The sequence below is a fragment of the Empidonax traillii genome, unplaced genomic scaffold, assembly GCF_003031625.1.
Source record: "Empidonax traillii isolate 1590-97213 ecotype Southwest subspecies unplaced genomic scaffold, ASM303162v1 scaffold65:size4453928, whole genome shotgun sequence".
NCBI lineage: Eukaryota > Metazoa > Chordata > Aves > Passeriformes > Tyrannidae > Empidonax > Empidonax traillii.
The window spans coordinates 708,750-728,493 of record NW_020955258.1 but is presented as its reverse complement, the minus strand read 5'-3'; the positions used below and the strand labels follow the sequence as shown (position 1 = coordinate 728,493).

The following is a 19,744-nucleotide window of genomic DNA, read 5'->3' as shown; positions in this document are numbered from 1 at the left end:
CTACCTGGATCTTAATCTGCAGGATTATCATCTGCTCAAGCAGAACAATTGACAAGGGAGAAGGGGTGATGTCCACAAAAGCCAGATAACATAAAATATGAAACTGCAGTGATAATTTATTTAACTTATCCTGCTGAAACTCTGCATGTGCACACCCACAATGTCTTTCCAAGAGCTATCTCAACACTTACTGTAGGTTAGGAGCATGCATATACTCAATCAAAGCAAAGCAGTTGGCAAACTAGTTTCCATCTGAACTCATCCTGTTCCTTTACATCTCTTTGTTCAAGGGTTCTTAACATTTATCCTCCTCAAGCTGCCACTGCTTGTGCCTCCTGTGCTATCAGGGGCATCTGCTATTCAGTCTTTGTCCTCACATCACCACGAAAACTTGAAAATACCTTTCCACGCTGTCCTCAGTAGCTCCCACATTTTTCAGGCTAACAAATCCAGTAGAACTTTTTAAACTGGGCTCAGTTTGGGCCACATCACACTCTACCTCTGAATTTTGCTATGCCATCCCCTTTAATAAAATAAAATGCAATAAAAAAAGCCCTTTCCCTTTAAACGTTGTTTGGAAAAGTCAAATCTCACTCTATTACTCTTCAATTGAAGGGAGGTGACTCTCTAATAGTGTTTCCTAATACTTATTGCTATAAAAGTGTGCTTCAAACTTCCTCCCACCTCAACCAGATAATGAGCTTTTCCTTCAATCAAATATAATTAACTGTACAGCAATTCATTATACCATTTCTTTAAAAAAACCACACCACCACCACCCCCCATGAAATGAGAAAGCATCAACACTCTGCAGTTCAGGTCTCAGCCTTTCAAGTGAAGACCCTTAACTCTAGGAAGTGTTATTGCTGGTGATAGCGCTGAGCTCTCTGCTCGCCTTCCCCTGTGCCCACCAAAGCACATTCTTTAGCTGCACGGTCACTTTTAAGAAGGTGATTAGCTCTCCTTGTTTGCCACAGGATGAACGATGCTCTCTCGTGCCTGTCTAGACTGAGACTGGATGGAATGCAGTTCCCTCTGCACCTCGTACCCCCACACCTCGCGGAAGTGAAGCAAGCCCCGCTGTTATCAATTAGGCACTGAAACCAACTGCTTTATGTAATTGCCACAAAGGAATTTACTATCGGATTCCATCGCACACGTCAGCCTCATGGGCTATTAAATATTTCAGCTAAACGTAATAACTGTTTGTAGGTGGTATTCCTAGACTTTAAACTGTTTAGTTGCAGTTATGTGTTGAAAGCACATGTCGGTGACATCAAGGTAAACTCATTACATGCTTACCCTAAGCATCCCAAAAAGAATAACAAAACCAAGGGTGGAGAAGGGTGGGCAAATCTCGGAAAGAATCAAGACACAAATACCTTGTTCTGTAATAACAGTGGTAAACATCCAGCCAGGATGTCTAGTTTTATCCGGAGAAGAAAGGATATTGCAATAGGCTTGCTTCTCAGTGTTTCCTGGTAGTCTCTCTAAAATGTCTGATCTCCAAAATCTGTGTCAAGTTCAAAGAACTAACTGTAAATTTGAACAAAAGAATAAAGTATTCAGAACACTGGAATATTAAAAAGGCTGATGGGATTACAACAGCACCTTGAATAATAAGAATCTGAAAACACAATGTAACTGCACTGATCTTCATTGTCCCAAAGTGGTTCTGGGTTTAAGCTTATAGCATGAACACAAAACTATGTGAAAAAAGGAATGCTGAGAGGCTCATTACTAGCACCACATCAGCACAGAAGGGGAAAAATTACTTATTTAAATTTCCATTCAAATACAGAACATTCACATAAATTTTCATTTTCCCCTCAGTAATGAGATACAGAAGACAAGCTAGTTGATACAGTAAAATAGTTCAGTATTTAGAATTATCTTGATTTATCTTTAATTAGAAGCCTGTCGACATCTTTGGGGTTTTATTTTGCATTATATGCATGAACATATTGCAGGAAGTCTGGAAGTGATATATAACAGCATCGTTAAATGTATGTTGAATCATGATGTCTGAAAACTAGGGATTTAACTACATTTGAAGACTTGAACTTGGCAGAAAAGATACCATATGCACAACAAATACATGAAACCTGCCACCAAAGAGAAGCTGTATCCCTTCTTGCTAGCAGTAAAGCAACATTAAAACACAGGTACTTATTTGTAAAGCCCCATAGCCATTCAGTCACTTAAATTAAGCCCTGGTTTTCACAAATATTTAACAAAAATCTTATGCAAGATTAATCCTAACCAAATAAAAGGAGGCAAAATCATAAAAAGGATTGAGATTCTAAGCAAATTCTTGTTTCAATTAATACAACTGTGGATTATTCAAGCTCTCTGTAAAAATATGCTCAGTAAAGTTTTGCATTATTTGCCACATAAACCCATTTTTTAAAAGTTGAAATTTTGGTTTTCATCTGTTTCTTTACATTCCCAGCAGTTCAAACAAAAACCTGTGGCTGCTATGTTGTTGAGCACTGGCCACACAGAGTGCAGTTCAGACAGAATTCTGAGGGACATATTCTAGATTTACAGGCAATTTCAGATACTTTCTTGCTGCAAGCTTCTTTCTGAAACGGGACACACAGAAGGAGTAAGAGTACAATGCACACTGCCCTGTGTGCTACACACAATTCACTGTTCTTCACAATCAGTCCCTCGGTTTTTAATGAGAACCTTAATTAACTGTAGAGCATTTTTTACTTTTCCACCTATCTTCCCTCGTTATTGGATCACAACTCTGTTCCCAGTTTTGTTTATGCCACACTAAAAGCCCATTTTTTATTTTTCTGCATGCCCCATTATGTTGTCAGCTCAGCTCTTTTGTTACTGACCCTTCTCCCCCTCTTCCAAAACCAGTCAAGAAAATAGAGTTGTTGGCAAAGATATCACTTTGACAATATCTGTCTCCTTTTGCAGACCTTAACTTCTTCAAGATGAAAGACTGTTTTGATGGCTGCTTCAAAGTACAGAACATTTCAATAGTTGTTTTCACATTTAACTCTTCCATTCCTCAAGAGGACCCAATTCAACATCCCTTTTAGCACATCCCCTCTCAAATATCTCTAGATTTCCTCAGTGAAGTGACTCCTGCTCAGAACATTCTTACCAGTATCAAATATTACGGCACCGCTTATTATTCAAGTGTCTTAGGACCTCACTAATTTTTTTTTCTCTGCACACGAGAAAGAACAAAATATTGTTACATTCTCAAAGTGAAACCACAAAGTTGTCTGAGTTGTATTATTATGGTATCACTAGTCTTCCTTCTTCACACCTTCTCTCCATTTTTAAAACTCACTCACTATGTCATGTCATATATAGAATGGACTGTGTATTCCTGTACCCAAAGGCCACATATTCAAATTTTTTAAGTGGTGTTATATAGTCTGCATACAGATTAGTAAAACAATAATTAGGGGGTTATTTGTTTTGGAAACAAACATTCTATTCCACTATTTCTTAAAATAAGGGAAGCTGAATTTGCTGACAGCGTCATTACTTCTCTGACAGGAAACAATACAAGCAAAGAAAGTCTCTCTATTTACCACTTTCAATATTTCTGATTCTACATGGAATAGCTCAAGAAAAACATTAACTAGATTTAAAATTCTTACCTAAACCAACCTGAAGCAACTGTGACCAAATAATTGTGTTCTGCTGCAACAGCATTAACTACTACAGATTAAATTTAACTAAAATTTAATTAGGCCAGATTCATCTTAGCACAACTAAAAGAGAAATTATTTAACAGGTCCTGATAGAATCTGGATGTAATTAATAAGTGTAAAGCTTACCCATCATACAAAACAAGTAGTTTATAAGGACTTCTTGGAAACTAAGAACACCATGCAAAGACCAAATTTGCCAACATTAAAATATTATTCGGGTTTAGCAGTGGAAGCATACTTGAAGGTATGCTTGAGTTTTGGTAACATATTGAGTATATAAGGATACGTACACACACAGGCACACACACACATACGTACATATATATGTTTGTATTACATATTACAAATCATCTTCACTGTATCTATGCAATACACACTAGAACTGGGGATTTGCATATGTTCTATATTAAAAAAAAAAAGTTTACAGAGTTCCTAATACTGCTGCAGTGGGCACAAGGAATGATTTATCCTACTGCTTCCACATCTTTTTTCACTCATTTAGATTCACTGAGTCATTCATCCCTGCCTGCAAAGCCGAGTAAGAATAGCACAGAAGGCTGGAACAAGTTCTTCCACTTCTCAGTGAGTCCTGCTCCAACACCAGGAGGAAGCCCAGCGAGACAGGAGTGTGCACCCCTGTCTCCTGTCCCTGGCACAGCCCAGGCCTGGGTGGTTATTTCAATCCTGGCAGCTGCTCAGGCTGCAGCTCCCTGGCCTGGGCCATTACAGAGAGAAATGAAGGAAAAGAACTTCAAACATGCAAACAGAAGAGACCGGCACCGCAACGGCATCCAGACGAACTTCATTACAGGGTTCCTTTTAGCCTTCTCTGATTGCAACTGAAATTATTTTAACACAGAAAGCCTGTTCTTGGGCTAAGTGCCTGCTCTGCATATATATGGCAGTGCCACTGCCTAACTAAAAAGATAGGTGCTACAATTTTCCTACTACAATCTCAGCTTACTATACTGGCTCCACATACCATGCATATCTCAGACAGTTAAATATAATAAAAATTTATATTTAAGAACTGGTAATCATTCAAAAAACCTCTAATTTCCAGCTCACATTTTTATCTGCAAATAAGTAGAGAGAAACAATTCCTAGTGTTTAGGTTTTAAACACATAAAAGGACTGACAAAAGTTCACGGCATATAGCACATTATCTACGTTCACACCAAGATTTTTGCAGCTTAGAAGGTACACAAAGCCTCTCAATGAAATCAGCTTTACTGACTTCTCTGTGAAGGATAGCACCAGAAGGAAGGACCAATTTTCAAGTAGGTTCAGCAACAAACTAACTACAACAAAACCACTCCATCGCTAACAAAAGCAAGCATTATTTACAGTGGACAACTAAATATACTGCTGTAAGATCATTTACTTAACACAATCATTACTATAGAAAACAGCTTTAATAGTAACAAAACCCACTATTTTCCCTGGTTACATGTTTGTCAAGTGTAACAAAAATTCAGAATAGCAAAAGATTGTGGATTAGCTTAAATTCTTGGAAAAATCTAATTGAGGTTCTCTAATGTGGATGGTCTAGGAGTTTTGTTCCAAGTATCTGCTGCTTTGGTTGCAGAAATAAAATGTTTTCTTTTCAACAGAAACCAAACCATTCTGAGGAAGTCTCATAAGGCAAAAGCAAGAGCAGGAGAGCATGTTTAGTCAGTTGTTCTAGTCCCTGAACCACGTTAAAGCTTCTCACACCAGGTAAACCTGACCTTTGTGACTTGTGCAGAGGGAAGTGCTCTTCACGTCAAGACTGACGAGCTTGAGAGATGACAATGCCAACGCCCAACACTTTGATATTAATTGCTGCATTCTCTAATGTATAAACTAAGGAGCCCAATTAACATACGTGACCTTCGATCACACTGACAGTCATCTCACTGCAAAAAAAACCCGCCTCTTACGTACATGTTCTTACACCCATCCTGCTCAAACTCAAAATAGAAGAACTATTATAGTAGAAAAAGGGGCATAAATGAAGCATCAGGTTTTGGCTAATCGTAATAGTAAGAGCTGCTGTGCACCACTGATAGCATTACCTTGCCCACTTGCTGTTGGCAGTCAGGACAGAAGATCAGAGGTTCCCTGTACCACTGCCTGTGTCACTGTCTGCCATTTACTCCAGCCCAGAAGGTGAAACTACGTGCCTTTCCACTACTCCTGCTTAAACAAATAATAAAACTATGTTTCATGCACTTCACGGATTGAAGTAAGTATAATACATAGCAAAAACATCCAAAGGGACCACAGGAAAAGTCTAAGCTACAGCACTGCTGAAAGAAGATCATAAGGAAGCTTAATGTGTCAGGTGTCTACACTACAGTGTAGAGTCAAATCCAGTTGGAAAAACAATGCATACCGTACAAGTTACTCATACACACTGTGAAGTTCATAAATGGATGATAGCCATTCACTAAGGTGATTTGGGCATTGTTTTGCAAGTTCAGTCAAAAAAATTGGCTACTGCATTGTCTCAGAATCACCAGCTGTTCCACAAGCAGCGAACTAATTGCCTGTAAATGTGACCCTTATCCCACACTTCTCAGCCAACTCCCACACTTCCTACAAAAGGGTTCCCCCATTTCCCCTCAGGTCTCCTATGATGTGCTGAGTGAACAGAGGACAAAATATACTGTGCTTAGTCCAGAACAGTGTACGTACCAACACACTTGCCAGCACCCCTGCCCTGACTGGGCAGCCAGTTTTAAGCAAAGAAAATTACCTGGGCTGAGTTCTGCTCCTCCTTCCCCTTGGGAAACCTCTGTCTTGGAACTGTCTCCTCTATTCAGTTCCTAATTTTCATGAAAACAGTAGCAAATTAATCTTTGAAGACTTTAAGCATCTTTCACATCTGGCTAAAATCGGACAGCAGATTCAGATGTGGAGATGGAAGACTTCACAGTAGTCAATGTTCTGTGTCCATATTGCCTCTTTTTAATTCCTTCTCTCATAGAAATAATAAACCAAAGAGAAAATACAGAGTACTGAGAGACGCAGAAGGTAGACACATTTAGAGTTCAAAACAAAAACCACAATTTGCTGCAAACTCAAGAAGGCAGTTGACAAAACTGACACATCCCAGTGACTTGGAACAAAATGCCATCACCACCCAAAAGCCTGTGGTTTCCAAACTTACAAAACTGAGAGAAAGGGAGGAGGGTAAAGGCAGCATCTAAATGATTGGGTCTCTCATTCCTTCTCACAAAAGGGAACAGAAATCTTCCAAACTGCTACCTACAACTATGCCTTCTCTCTTCCTCCGCCGCAAAAGCTTCATTCCACTCATTCTCCAAACAAGTCTGACAAAAGTTTAGACACTATCTCTGTCTGGCTGTCTAATACGCCTTGGTTCTCATCCCACAGCTAAACCAGACTGAATCCTTCATCCTTTCAAATCTCTCCTGTCCCAGCCTTTCTTCCTTCTCGTCACACCCCCAGACTGACCTCTCCTATCAGATTCCACTCCTGCTGCTCAGCCAAGCTTCCAGCTCTGCAGTGAACAGAGTAACAGACCCCTTGAGTCAGGAAAGCACCAGCAGAAGCCAAAATTTAAGAACAGTGTAAGTTTTCAAAAAGAGTTTTCAGAAATTGCAATAATTGCATTTTAAAACACTAATAGTCAACTCAAGGCTTCCATCAAAATTTCCTGTAGCCAAGCTCAAGGCACTGGACTTCAATACAGAAACTTATCAAGACTGATATTCCCTGGCAATTGTCTATGTGTGCAGTCCACACTACATTTTCAGGTGGATTGCCACATATTAATTAAGGCATATCTTAAACAATCTTGCATTAGAAAAGAGGGGGGGGGGGAAACCTACTACTATTGCATTATGAAAAACATGATGATAATTAAGCACTGTAACAGGACAGACTACCCAGACAGCCTGTGAAATCCCTCTTTGCCGGAGATTTTAGAGATGTTAGATAGACATTATTATCTCTACTCACACAACCAGACCATGGAGGAAACAGAGGAGAAGTCACTTCCAGCTTTATGTTTCTGTGAATGTATGTTTCAGACAAAAACAAGAAAAAAGAAAAAAAAAAAAAATCTCCAAACAAATTAAAAAAGCAACCAAACAACAACAGCAAAACAATAAAAACCACCCCACAGAAAATCAGTTTGCATACTGAAAGGATCAGTCTTTTGGAAAACAGTTCTTGTATTTCACTTATTTTTAAAATTCAGATTCAAGCAGTGAGCAGCTCCACAAAGTCTACAAGCTTAATAAAATTAATACTTGCTGCCTGTAAGCTATGCACAGATTCCAGTCCTACCCAACACAAACCATCACCCAGCCTGTTTTATTCAGGGCATAAACATTTTGTTCCAAATGAAACTTTACACTCAACTCACAGCCCTGGCTATGAAGTTAGATTCTGCCCAGAAAATGACAGCACATTTTCACGGCACAGCCAGACTGAGTCCAAACACAATACAGCTCCAGTGCCATGCACTCTGCTGTTAGGAATAAAACATTTCTGAAGAACCCAACATAGCAACTTTCTTGTCTCTTCGGTGAGAAAGGCGGAGGAAAGTGGTAACTGCCAAGGAAACAATGCCCCTGACTACTGAGAAATACTTAATGGGATATAAAAAGGAGGGGGGAGGCAACAATGTAAAAGTCAACAAATTATTTTTCAGAGAAGTAAGTGCTAGAGAGGTGCTATCAAAACAACCACTTCAACGAACTTTGCCATAGCAATAATTGTAAGAAATAGAGTAATGCTTCCCTCTTTGTCCAGGGGGAAGTGAGGTTTGCCTGCCTTCATCAGAGAAGGGCAGGCAGACAATTCAGCCAACCCTTTATGTGTGGTTCCTTTGAGGGTAGAAGGGAGGTATCTGTGTAGTGTCTCGGGGCTTGAAATTTGGGTTCATCAGATGAGCACAGCTTCCATTTCCTCCCAGGCTGTGCCTATTGCATGGTGCAGAACCCAAGCACTGAAGTTTGCCTGGGCAATGGAAGCAGCTTAGCTGAAATGTCACCGAGGTTCCCAGAGGCTGATACACCTGATGGCAAAGGGGCTCTCCTCAGCGAGGGAAACAGCTCTCTGCAGGATCCTGGGCTTTCTTTACACAGCTAGGCAGCTACTGAAGCCCGAGTCTGGCCCACAGGCTGTGCTTGTATGTGAGGTTATCCACCAGCCATACCAGTGTGCTCCTCAAGCAAACAGCCTTGTTTCCATCTCCTGGGTTAGTATTTCTGAGACAGCTCCCAAGACAAACAGAAAAATAAATTTAATTTTTAGATTTCATCTGAATAAGCCATAAACAGTGGGTATAGCTTTAGTAAATAATTAGAAATTGGGGTGCAGATAGGTTTAAAAAAACACTTTTATACGCAAGATGCATAGAGTCAGTTTGTAATTCAAAACACTGAATTAGAAGAACTGAGTTGGATAGCTAAAGGAGGCTTTTCCTCATGTCACACAATTCATATTTCAAAAAAATTATTATGAGATACTAAAGTAACTTTAACTGGCAAGACAGAATTAGATAAAGATGCTTCTGCTCGCTCATTTTAATTAATAATTAAAATGATCATTAAAAATAATATTTCAATCTCTATCCCATCCCTTACACACTTCAATTCTTACAGCCCTGATGAACCACACAGATACAGATTGATGGAGATATTCACAAAAAGATAAAACCACATTCTGTTTGCTTTAATTTTCACTTTATACTTCCCACAAATAATTTACACATTAGACAATGGAATGCTGTCTACCCTGGCCATGTATAAAGAAGGAAAAGTGGTTTAGTATTGCATATCGCAGAACGCAAGCAAGTGAAATGAGGAACGATTATATCTTTAATATCTGGTCCCTATGAACACCCAAACAAAATTCTTTAGCAATACTGGGGAAGAGCTCAAAGGTTCACCAAACACCTCTTCAGGCACAAACCCCCATGATTAACACATCAGAATACTCTGCAATTTATAGGCATATAAATATTTCTCATAGTTCTGAACAAAAGATTTAGAAATAGGTATTTCAAATAATTTGAGAAGAACAAAGAGGCACAAACCATTTTTGCCCAATACTACTTATTAAAGCTCTGCCTAAGACCATTATCAGTAAAACATCCTCAATGTAGCCTATCTCCTTACAAGGACTATTACATGATTTAAATACAGAGTTACCAGATAACTGTTAAGATCTGTATTTTATGAAGGAAGCCAGTATTATTTTCCTCCTAATAATCAGCAAATATTACTGAATCTAGAGCTAGCTTTTTAGTATTAATCTTCAGTTACAAAAGTGAAGAACCACCTACTTCCTTCGTTCATATTCTAGATTATGAGTGGAACTATCATCTCCAGCCCCACTGTAAGATTTTTTTGTGTGTGTGGTCATCGTCTTTATGCATCTTTTCATCTTCCCTTTCCTGCCCATACTAAGCCCAGGTCCTTGTGGAGCTCTCTCCAAAGAGGTCCAGATATTCTCCTCCAGACAGAAACTTAAAAACCTGTTATGAAAATAGTTTCCCTCTGATGTCATGATTTTGCATTTATAAACACTCAGTTCTGTACACTGCTGAGATATAGTATCCATTCACTAATCAGAAGTAAGAATTAATAGGGGGTTTCAAAGCTACAAAGGCAGCATTTTCACTCTGATGGGAGCATACAGTTCATGCTTTGGGGGAGGGGAATAGAAGAAAGAGTGTTGGCTCTTTCATGAACATAAAAGGGCAGAATTACACATTAGTGTAGCTTCCCCATGTATAGACATTTTTTTTCTGAAATGCAGTGTAAACTTAAAATCATCCATTAGATTCTTTAACTAAAGCTCAAATCATCCATGTAATTACTCTTACAGAGGATTATGACCAAGGTTTTTTAAAACGAGAATAGTTAAAACTGCACAATTATGAAATAAATCACAATGGGAAAAGAGGTTCCTATTCACAAAACAACCAAGCTGGCATCGTTAATATCCTTTTAGAAAGGCAAAACCAGAACCGAAATACTGGGAATGCTGTTGCCGGGTCAGAATCGAGGTGAATTGGCAAAACCGTGCAGATGGGCTCCTACCGCACCTGCCCAGCCCTTGGCCTGCTACAAATCCATACTTGCTCCTTCAGTAACCTTCTCCTTCATTCCGTAACCTTCTCCTTCATCAGGGCACTGAAGTTTTCACAAAGGGGAAAAAAAAAGCCTACACTTTTTTAAAAATACATTTGAAAGAAAAGTTGAGATGCTGGGCATTCTTGATTCACGTGTGCTCTAAAACCAAGATTTTTGACCTTCAGAAGTCCCTTCCCCCGGCTAAAGCCGGGAAAAAAACGGAAAAAAAAATAAAAACACTCCTCAGTAACTACCACAGAGAGACGCTGCAGACATCAATCTAAAATAATGGCAGTCAAAGGTCAGGATGATATAGGCAACATCAAGCTTTTCATTTAAATATCTTCCTGAACGAGACCTCTTTATAGGCAGAAGCAAGAAAATCAGGGACTATCCAGTCAGTGATGAAGAAACTGCCTAAACGTGTGTCATCTACAGGATTTTCCTAATAATGACACCAGTATCTTCAACTTTGACAAATAAATTTGAAGACCTCACTGAAATATAATACACAAACTACCATCACCTTGTTCGGTCATGTCAGCAAGATTCAGCAGTTTTTTTTACGAAGATTCACTTATGAACTATACACAGCAGATTACAAAATAACATTAAAAAAAAAAAAACAAGCACTGCGAATTGGATGTCGATCAGTAAAACGACACAACAGTCGTAGGAGTCTTCCAAAACTGATGGAAAACGCATAATGCAAGAACAATTGGTATTACTGCCTAACAAAGCTGGGTAACACTCAGAAGGCTCCAACATGCTAATCTGTCACCGTGACAGAAAAGCAAAGGATGCCAGACCAATACACATCCCTCTTCCAGTACCCTACACATCTAACACCGAGCTTCCGAACATAATAAAAAATAAGGACTAGAGTGCCCAAAAATATGAGTAAGCATGCTCTTAGCGTATCTGCTTTCAACTTCTTGTTATTAAAAAAAGAGTACTCTTCAAGATCTTTCAGCATTCCTCAACAGTGTTTTGTGTTATTGTTCTATAAACACAAGTGACAATAGAAATAGCTACATTTTTGCTTCAGATCTCTCCTCCAAGAAAAAAAAATTACACATTTCATTAAGTCTGTTATAAAAGTGCAGCACATGTTTAAGGCCCATAGAAGCACCGATGCTGATAAAATTAAAAATGGCTGTGCCCGAAGATCCCACAGCAAAAACAAGCACAGCTCTGCTGCAGATTAAAATATATATTAAAAATTCCCGCATTACCTTACAAAGGGCGAGGTATGCAAAACAAAAAGATTATATGTATTTCCAAAACTGAAGTAAGCTATTAGACAAGAGATGCAGATCTAGGCAAAGCATGCTTCTTGAGTGCAAGTCGAGTTCATTTACACAATAAAGCAGCATTTTATTCCCCGAGACACTTAACGTATCGGGATTTCAAAACTTTTATCAGGCTTCGCCACTGAAATAGATGCACACCACTCTGTAGGGAGAGGAGACACAGATGTGCCCAAATACCAGCGGACCCCACCCCCTTCCCGCTGCCAAAATGGCCAGTTCGTTCCACCCCGTGGCTACTCACCAGCCGCAGTGCCGAGCAGCAGGGTGGCACTGGAGAGCAGGAGCACCAGCACAAGGTGCTGCAGTGAGGCAGGCATACCTGGGCAAGCCACGGTTCGAACCAGGAGGAGGGGGGAAAAAAGAAAAAAAAAAAGGGAGGTAATAAAACCAAAAACCCGACGAGAGGAAATTCCTCCTGCTTTCGCACAGCCTTCCTCAACTCTCTCGGTTTACAATCCCGCCTGGAAGGGCAAATGGCAGATGAGGGGAGCCGTCTTCGCTCTTACTCCATTACAGCCGCCTGCCTTCATGCCTGGGGAGCGGGCAGCGCTCGGCGGACACGGGGGAAGCGCCTGGCTCTGCCTCCCAGCCCCGAGGCATCTCCCCCGCCGGGGAGGACGGCGGCACTCTCCCGACCCCGCTGGGAACCGGGCTATTTCCCACGCAGCTTCACGACATCGAAGAAAGAGCCCGGTTGGGATGGGAACATATCCAGACGCGCCCACAGCGTTGTCAGTCAGCGCGGCCCCCGCGGGCTGGCCCGGGCACGGAGGGCGAGCTAAGGGCTCACGGCAGCGCCGCGTCCCATCCCGGCAAAGGTCTCTGTCCTCTGGCCGGCCCTCCTCGCTGCCTCACGCTCCGAGGAAGGCGGCGGCGAGACCCGCCGCTCTCACGGCGAGGGCTGCGGCCGCATCCCGGCCCATCTGCCTCCCGCGCCGGGCGGGCTCCTCCGCGCTGCCCCGGCCCCCGCCGCAGCACCGACGCCACCCCCGGCCACCCCGACAAAGGTGGGGTCCGGGGCGGCGAGGCCCCTCCTCGGCGACTCCAGCTGCGAGCGCACCCGGCTGCTCTCCGCAGGCGAAGGCCCTTCCCCTCCTCCGCCGCCCGCCCCGAGTTTCCACAGCGCCGGGCAGCCCGGCCCGGCCTCCTCCCTCCGGTCTCGGCTCAGCCTCTCCGCGCTGCCAGCGCCTTCCTCCCCCCGCGCCGGGTTCGCCGGCGAGGGGCCGCTCCGCCTCCTTCCCCTGCCCGCCGCCGGCTGCGGGCGGGAGCCGAGCGAGGGCCGGAGCTCCGCCGCCGCCCGCGCCCCCTCTCGCCCGCCCGCCCCAACAGCACGGGCAGCTCCAGACACAAAGGGGAGTCGCTGCCGCCGCCGGCCCGGGCGCCCGTCCCGCCGCGCCGCCCCCGCCGCCCGGCCCCGCCCCGCACCATAGAGGTGGCTCCAGGTAGGCAGAGCGGGCCGCCCGGGCGGAGCTCCGCCGGGCTGCGGCAGGGGGCGCGGGGCTCCGGGCGCCGCCGGGGCGGAGGGCACCGCCTCGGCAAAGGGAGTGGGACGCGGAGCGGCTCCGTGAGACGGGGAAGGCCTCGGCGGACCTTCCCGGGAAGGCCGCGGAAAGGCGGCGAACAGCCCCCCAGGCAGTTTGTCTCTCAGAGAGGCTGTCAGCAGGGAGGCGTGAGCTCAGGAATCACAAAAACCGCCTTTAACAACAAGAAAAAAACGTTTAGCAGACTCTGAGATTGCATCAGCTTTGAACTCCGTGGCCTGCCTGTCAGACACCCCGGAGCTTCTGCCTCGTCCTCTAGTTCAAGCCCCCGTTATCTTTGTCCCTGTGAGCTCCGCTGCAAGCACTGGCCATACCACCTCCCTCAGGGAACTCAGGCAAGTCACAGAATCAGTGAGGTTGGAAAGGCCTCTGGGATCATCGAGTCCAATCTAAGACCAAACACCATGTCAACCAGACCATGGCACTTAAGTGCCGTGTCCAGTCTTGTCCTAAACACCTCCAGGGACAGCAATTCCACCACCACCCTGAGCAGCATCCCAATATCTAATCACCCTGTCTGTGAAGAATTTCTTACTAATGTCCAACATAAAGTCCACCCAGCTCATACAGCTTCAGCCACCTGACTCTCCCAAGCAAAACCATTATCTGCTGCTTAAATTAAAGAGATTTTATGATTTCAAAACAAAGATAAAGGTCAGCCCACTGTGCTGTTTGTATGCTTTAACCTTTGCTACACTGCACAGGACTAAAGAGATAAATTGAGGCCAGCAGCTGATGGGAGAGCTGTGACTGGAACGTGCTGTCTGATGTTCTGGCCTAGCAAGGCTCTTTCAAACAAGTTTTACTGGCTATAGTGCAGAAAAAAGTTCTAAAGAACACTCTGCACACAGAAAGCACTTTCATATATGGGCTTCACCAAAGGCCTGATTATGGGAAATGCTTCTCTGTGCCAAAATTCCTATACCAGTTTCAAGGATGGGATACAAGGAATAGAAATTCAAAAATCCAATTCCACACCTCAAAATACTAAGTGCTACTGCATAAAATTTTGTAGTTGCAAATAAGAGTTATAATTTTAGTGATGATAAAAGGTTTTAGCATAACTCCATTTCTCCTCACAAGCCATAACAGGTGAAATAGATGTAATCTGATTCTTTCATCATCAAGAAAATTATTAAATAAATTCCAATAGCATTTTTGTCATCGTGATGCTTTACCCAGAGAGCACGTAGTTTGACATTCCTAGGGTCAAGATGAATTTATATGGCTGATAGTTATAAAAATGTTTTTTAAAGTATCCTACAATATCTTCACTTCCAATCTATGGAGATCTAACGTGGATATTGGTGAGAGACAATAAAATATAGAATCCCAGATTGTAATTTGTATTGCCACTTTCCAGAATTGCAACCACATGTTAACCACAGTATCCTTCCTGTTATTTGTGGAATGTGAACTGTCAAGAAATAACCTTTAGAAGCAAAAAAACAAAACAAAACAAAACAAAACAAAACCAACAGTCAGAACAGTTTTACCTCCAAGAGAGGGAACTCTCCCCCCCCAACATTAAGTATTTTTTGCAGGCCCAAAATCCAGAGTTCTTTTCTGATTCAGCAAAGACACCAAACTATGCAAAAGACCTTCTGCCCAGCTGAACCTGTCAATAAAAGAAGCGAGATCTACCTTGTTCAGAGAAAACAAGAACCTAACTTTGTGTGGGTTGTACAGCACTTTCACTGTTTAGATGGTAAAAGAAAATTACTGTAATTGTTTATGACATGTATGAAAACCTGCTCACCCTGAAGTAAATGACAGAAGTCTCACTTGTTTTAATGGTTCTAGTTTTGGCTCATTAATTAATACTAGGAATTGTTGTCCACAAGAAATTGTACAAAAACATATATTCTGCCTTAAAATACCTTTCTTTTTTTCTCGCCACAAAATGGATTGGATTTTTGTTCCGTTTTTGTCCTAAAAAGAAGGAACAAGACATGCCATTTTTACTACAATTATTTCCTCTTATTTTCACAAAAACCCCAAGCCTGATCAAGAAAACACCCTTGCGAAGGCCACGGGGCTGTGGATCTGCTTCAACTGAGCTTATATCAAGTCCTTGGACTAATCTCGCAGACTTGCAGTCCCAGCAGTTTGCAAGAATTTCCCCTCCTTCCTTAACCTATTTTGAATTTTGCAAAAGATCTTCTCTGCAAGGGCCAGGTCCCTCCCAGCCCGGGGTGGCTGTGAACGCCGCTCACAGCCCCTGGCCACCACTGACGCCAGGCTGCAGAGCAGGAGCCACTGCACCCCCGTTTCTCTGGAGCTGGCAGGGCCGAGGAGGGGCTGACCCCTCCTTCACCACATGGATGTAGAAAGCAATCGCTGCTGTCTAAGCACAGAAGCAGCTTCCTTTTCCCACGGTGGTGAGAGGAAATCAGAGATCTAAACTGTCACACTCAAGCTCACCCATTGTTATGTGCTTGGACAAGAACATATTTATAATCCTTTCTGTGGTATTGTTTTATCTGTAAGCTAGGATTTCACTAGCCTAATATCCAGCAACATCCAGTAAGACCTACAGAAAAGTACTCACAGAGCTTCAGCACAGTAAATCTGTGGTGCAGGTTCAGCCAAAGGTAGGAGAGAGACAAGAGAAAACATGTAAAATTTACCAAGATCTAAAAAAACAATGTTCTGACTGAAGCACTGTATTTCCACCAGGAAGAACAATGAAACAACACTACTGAACTTAACAGAGACAACTGTTTCAAAGTAATAGGAGGAAAGACCTTAGGAACTAGATGGTCTTTTGCAGCTGTGTTCCCTGTTCCAAGGCAGGCAGAGGCAAGGCTGCCCCAGGAGCACAGTCATGGGGCCGGCACAGGGAGGACAGTGGCAGAGGAGCCAGGGTATGGTGGCTGCAAGCTCCTAGAGACGCGAGTCAGATACACAGCAGGGGACTTGTGTGTTGCCCTCGGGCGAGGGAGCTCAGAGCAGAACAGCCACACGCAGCACGCTGGGGCTGCCCTTTGCTTCAGTGAGACACTGAGAGCAGAATTACTGCTGATATGAAGCTCAGAAGTTTCCCGCTGTCGGTCACACTGATGCAGACACAAACATATTGATATCACTTGCAAATTCAACACTGCATGCAAGTGAAATTAAACACGTCCTTGTTAGAAGCAGCTCCTTTAAACAACACACATCTTTGTTTTTAATTAACTGGAATATGAGAAACTATTTTCATGCTACCAAGAGAGTGTACCAATCAAAGAATGAAGAAAACCGAAGTGAACTACCAAACAATAGCTTTAGCTCCATTTCTTTTCAGAAAATCCAGTGTCCAGGCACTTTAAAAAGATTTCTCAGGATAGGTTCACTGTTATCCAAGAGTTTTTCAGCGCTGACGCAACACAACTGTTATCATCGTTAGGACTCAGGGGACTGTTCTTTTTGACAGGGCCTTTCAAGAAGTCAACAAATCAGTTTAAAACAAGCCATAAATTATATTTGGCTGCCCATCGGCTTGGCCGGAGTGTTCTCTCAGTGTTGGCGTAAGTGTTGGGGAAAGAATACAACAACACAGCACGGTATTTAGCTTTTAGGGGATATTTTGTTCCTAATTTAAAAACAAAGCACCCCCCTAACATTGACTGATGCATAAACATATGTTAGAACAGCAATCAAGATGTTCACAGACTTTTCTACAAATAAATACACCCCTTCTAGATCCTAAGTAATAACTTAATAAATAATGGATTTGGTACAGGTCTCCACCACGAATGCCTGCCACTCATTGCTAAATTAGGGAACTGTCAGCAAGGCCAACTCCCTAGTCTTGCCTCCTGTATGTGGAGAGAGACATGATTCCTGATAGATAGGATCCAAGCCTTCTGTAACTCTCTAGATATTATTAACATCCTGAATTGCAGCCAGAACGCGCTGAAAAGACAATACTGTCTACTTACAGTCTGCTGAGTTAGCAGTACAGCTTCAGCCAGGGCAGCCAAACAAGTAATCACACGCGGACGTCACTACCCTCAGAAGTATTCAGTTCCTTGTTCTATATGGCTTTTCCCATCAGTGTCCAATCCAGGGTGTTGCACAGAGACATCAAGGCACCCCTGTAAATCCTCTTAGAGTTCCAGGTCAGGGTAGGGAGGGTGGCTGTGGGAAGACCATTGGTACAGAGAAGTGGGCACATGATATGCAGAAAGAAAAACAATGAAACTTCTGGGGATTTTACATGCAGTCTGGACCCAAAAGAACCTTTCTCCATCATGGACACACTTCTTTGGAAACAGGGAAAGGCTCCCTGCCCTTCAGAGGCTCCCTGCAACCTACCAGCAGCACTTGCATCTTTGAATTATTGTTGGTTTCTGCTCCTTTTCCAGGGCTTGGTTTTGTCTTGGGAAAGCACATTCCACAAAAGAGGTACAGAGGGACATCCAGCCACGACTGAAAACCCAGGAAAGTCTTTTGTGGGATTAAAGTCAGTTTCCTTCTGTTTTTTCTGACAGGCAGGAAGAACACTATCCACGACAGTCAGTCTGCCCTGCCAAGACGCGACAGTGGCAAAACCTCATCACATACCCGAGCAGGCTCTCGTGCTCCCAGTCCTACTAACAGCCTTAAGGAAATGGTAAATCAAACTCCCTTCCTCAGAGGGAACTGATTTCCCCCTTAGTCCAGTTAAATAATCTGTGCCAGATATTACTTCTTGTCTTTAGACTCATAAAAGTCTATCTGAAGACTGTTACAACTTCACTTTTCTTTGTGTCTGAAGCATAGAAAAGAGCACCAACTGTCAAGCTTTTGGGAAAAATCCCCACATTTGTGAATATGAACTGGTGTTTTCAGTCCTGGGTTTTTCTAATTCTTCCATGTTGCTGTCTAACCTACTGCAAGGTGAATCACACTCCACAATGAAGTGATGACATCACCATCCTATAACAGAAGTTTTGTGGCAGCTTTGTTTACCTTTTCATGGCAAACTTTTAATAAATTTAATGCAAAAATTAATTACACCACTTTTGTGGCAGTCCCCAGAAAGATCTATTTTGGTATTTACCTTCTTTTGTTTTATGCTGGTCTCACATTCACTGATTTTGGTATAGTGAGTGGTTTCCTATGGGGAGCCCATAATTGCACGATCAAAGGTGTGAGGATAAAGCCTGGGAACATAAGCAAGTGGTGTGGGACAGGTAAGGCTTTGGTACACAGGGAGGAGGAGGAGGAAGGTGCACACTGTGGGATAAGCAAAGGGAGTATTTTGTATCTAAAAGGATTAGCCATGAAATAGTTGAGAGACATTTTTACATTTCACAATACATGATATTTCCCTGTGATAATGAACTACCAGCAGTGTTGGTAGCAGTTGCTGTCTTGTTTTAGAGATAACACTGCTTAGTCTGTGGAAATCTTATCTCCATTTTGGGGGTGGAGGTGAGAGAAGCTTTCAAGATAGCTCTGAGAAGCACCTCCTACTTTGAATTAAGTCTGAAATCATATGTTAAAGGCCCTTTACAGCTTTCCTGAAATCTCTTGGCTTGTTCATCACAACAGAAGATGGGAAATTTGCTGCAGGGTGTTCATCAGTTCAAAACATCACTTATTCATTAAATCCAACAATGGGCTTAGTCAGAAATAGAAATGTAATGAGCGGTGTCAGAATCATCTCCTGGTCCGTAGCAGAGGGGTATGTCATCGCCACAGACCTGCAGGGTTTCATTCCTGAGAGCTACCTGAGCCTTCTCATACTCACGACAGGCGGCTGGGAACGGAGCTCAGGGAATGTCCAACACACTCTCCTGCTACTGTTACCTTCCTTGTTTCTTCTGGGTTTGGGTTGTTGGGTTTTTTTTCTTTTTCTGTTGTTGGTTGGTGTTTTTTTAATCACTCACTACATGAGCTAGTTAGCAGTGCAAGCCAGGTTTGTTTTCAAAATCCACCTTTTCTTTTTTGTTCTTTAATTTATTGCAGACAATTAGGATTAGACTTAAAAATATTTCTCCAGTCAGCTCCATACTTCTAGCAGGAAGCTAATAAAAATGCCCTTTGAGAACAAAATGCAAGCATGTGAGAAAGGCCTGCACTCAGTTTGCCAAGGTGGAGGTCCAGAGAAAGCAAGCTCTGTGTGTGCTCATGGC

The 19,744-nt window shown here is 42.7% G+C and overlaps 2 protein-coding genes across 3 annotated transcripts in view; one reads left to right on the top strand and one right to left on the bottom strand.

Annotated features, from left to right (window-relative positions):
- Positions 1-13,126, bottom strand: part of BMPR2 (bone morphogenetic protein receptor type 2) — a 107,371-nt gene extending 94,245 nt beyond the window's left edge. For both annotated transcript variants that reach the window (XM_027880141.1, XM_027880142.1), the window contains exon 1: positions 12,338-13,126. In XM_027880141.1, the coding sequence (XP_027735942.1) occupies positions 12,338-12,413 (76 nt within the window). In that variant the 5' untranslated portion in view covers positions 12,414-13,126. The remainder of the gene's footprint in view (positions 1-12,337) is intronic.
- On the top strand, positions 12,570-18,886 carry LOC114055689 (serine/arginine-rich splicing factor SR45-like). The gene is made up of 4 exons (XM_027880084.1): positions 12,570-12,719; positions 12,764-13,538; positions 18,116-18,237; positions 18,326-18,886. The coding sequence occupies exons 1-4, from the start codon at positions 12,570-12,572 to the stop codon at positions 18,377-18,379; spliced, it is 1,101 nt and encodes a 366-aa protein (XP_027735885.1). The 3' UTR covers positions 18,380-18,886.
- Positions 18,887-19,744: the final 858 nt, after the last annotated feature.

Excerpts from the sequence above, each read along its gene's own strand:
- LOC114055689 (XM_027880084.1), top strand. The coding sequence starts at position 12,570 with ATGGCAGATGAGGGGAGCCGTCTTCGCTCTTACTCCATTACAGCCGCC. Across the intron at positions 12,720-12,763 it reads CCCCGCCGGGGAGGACGGCG|CTTCACGACATCGAAGAAAG; the intron begins GCACTCTCCCGA and ends TTTCCCACGCAG. Across the intron at positions 13,539-18,115 it reads CACCATAGAGGTGGCTCCAG|GCAGGAAGAACACTATCCAC; the intron begins GTAGGCAGAGCG and ends TTTTTCTGACAG.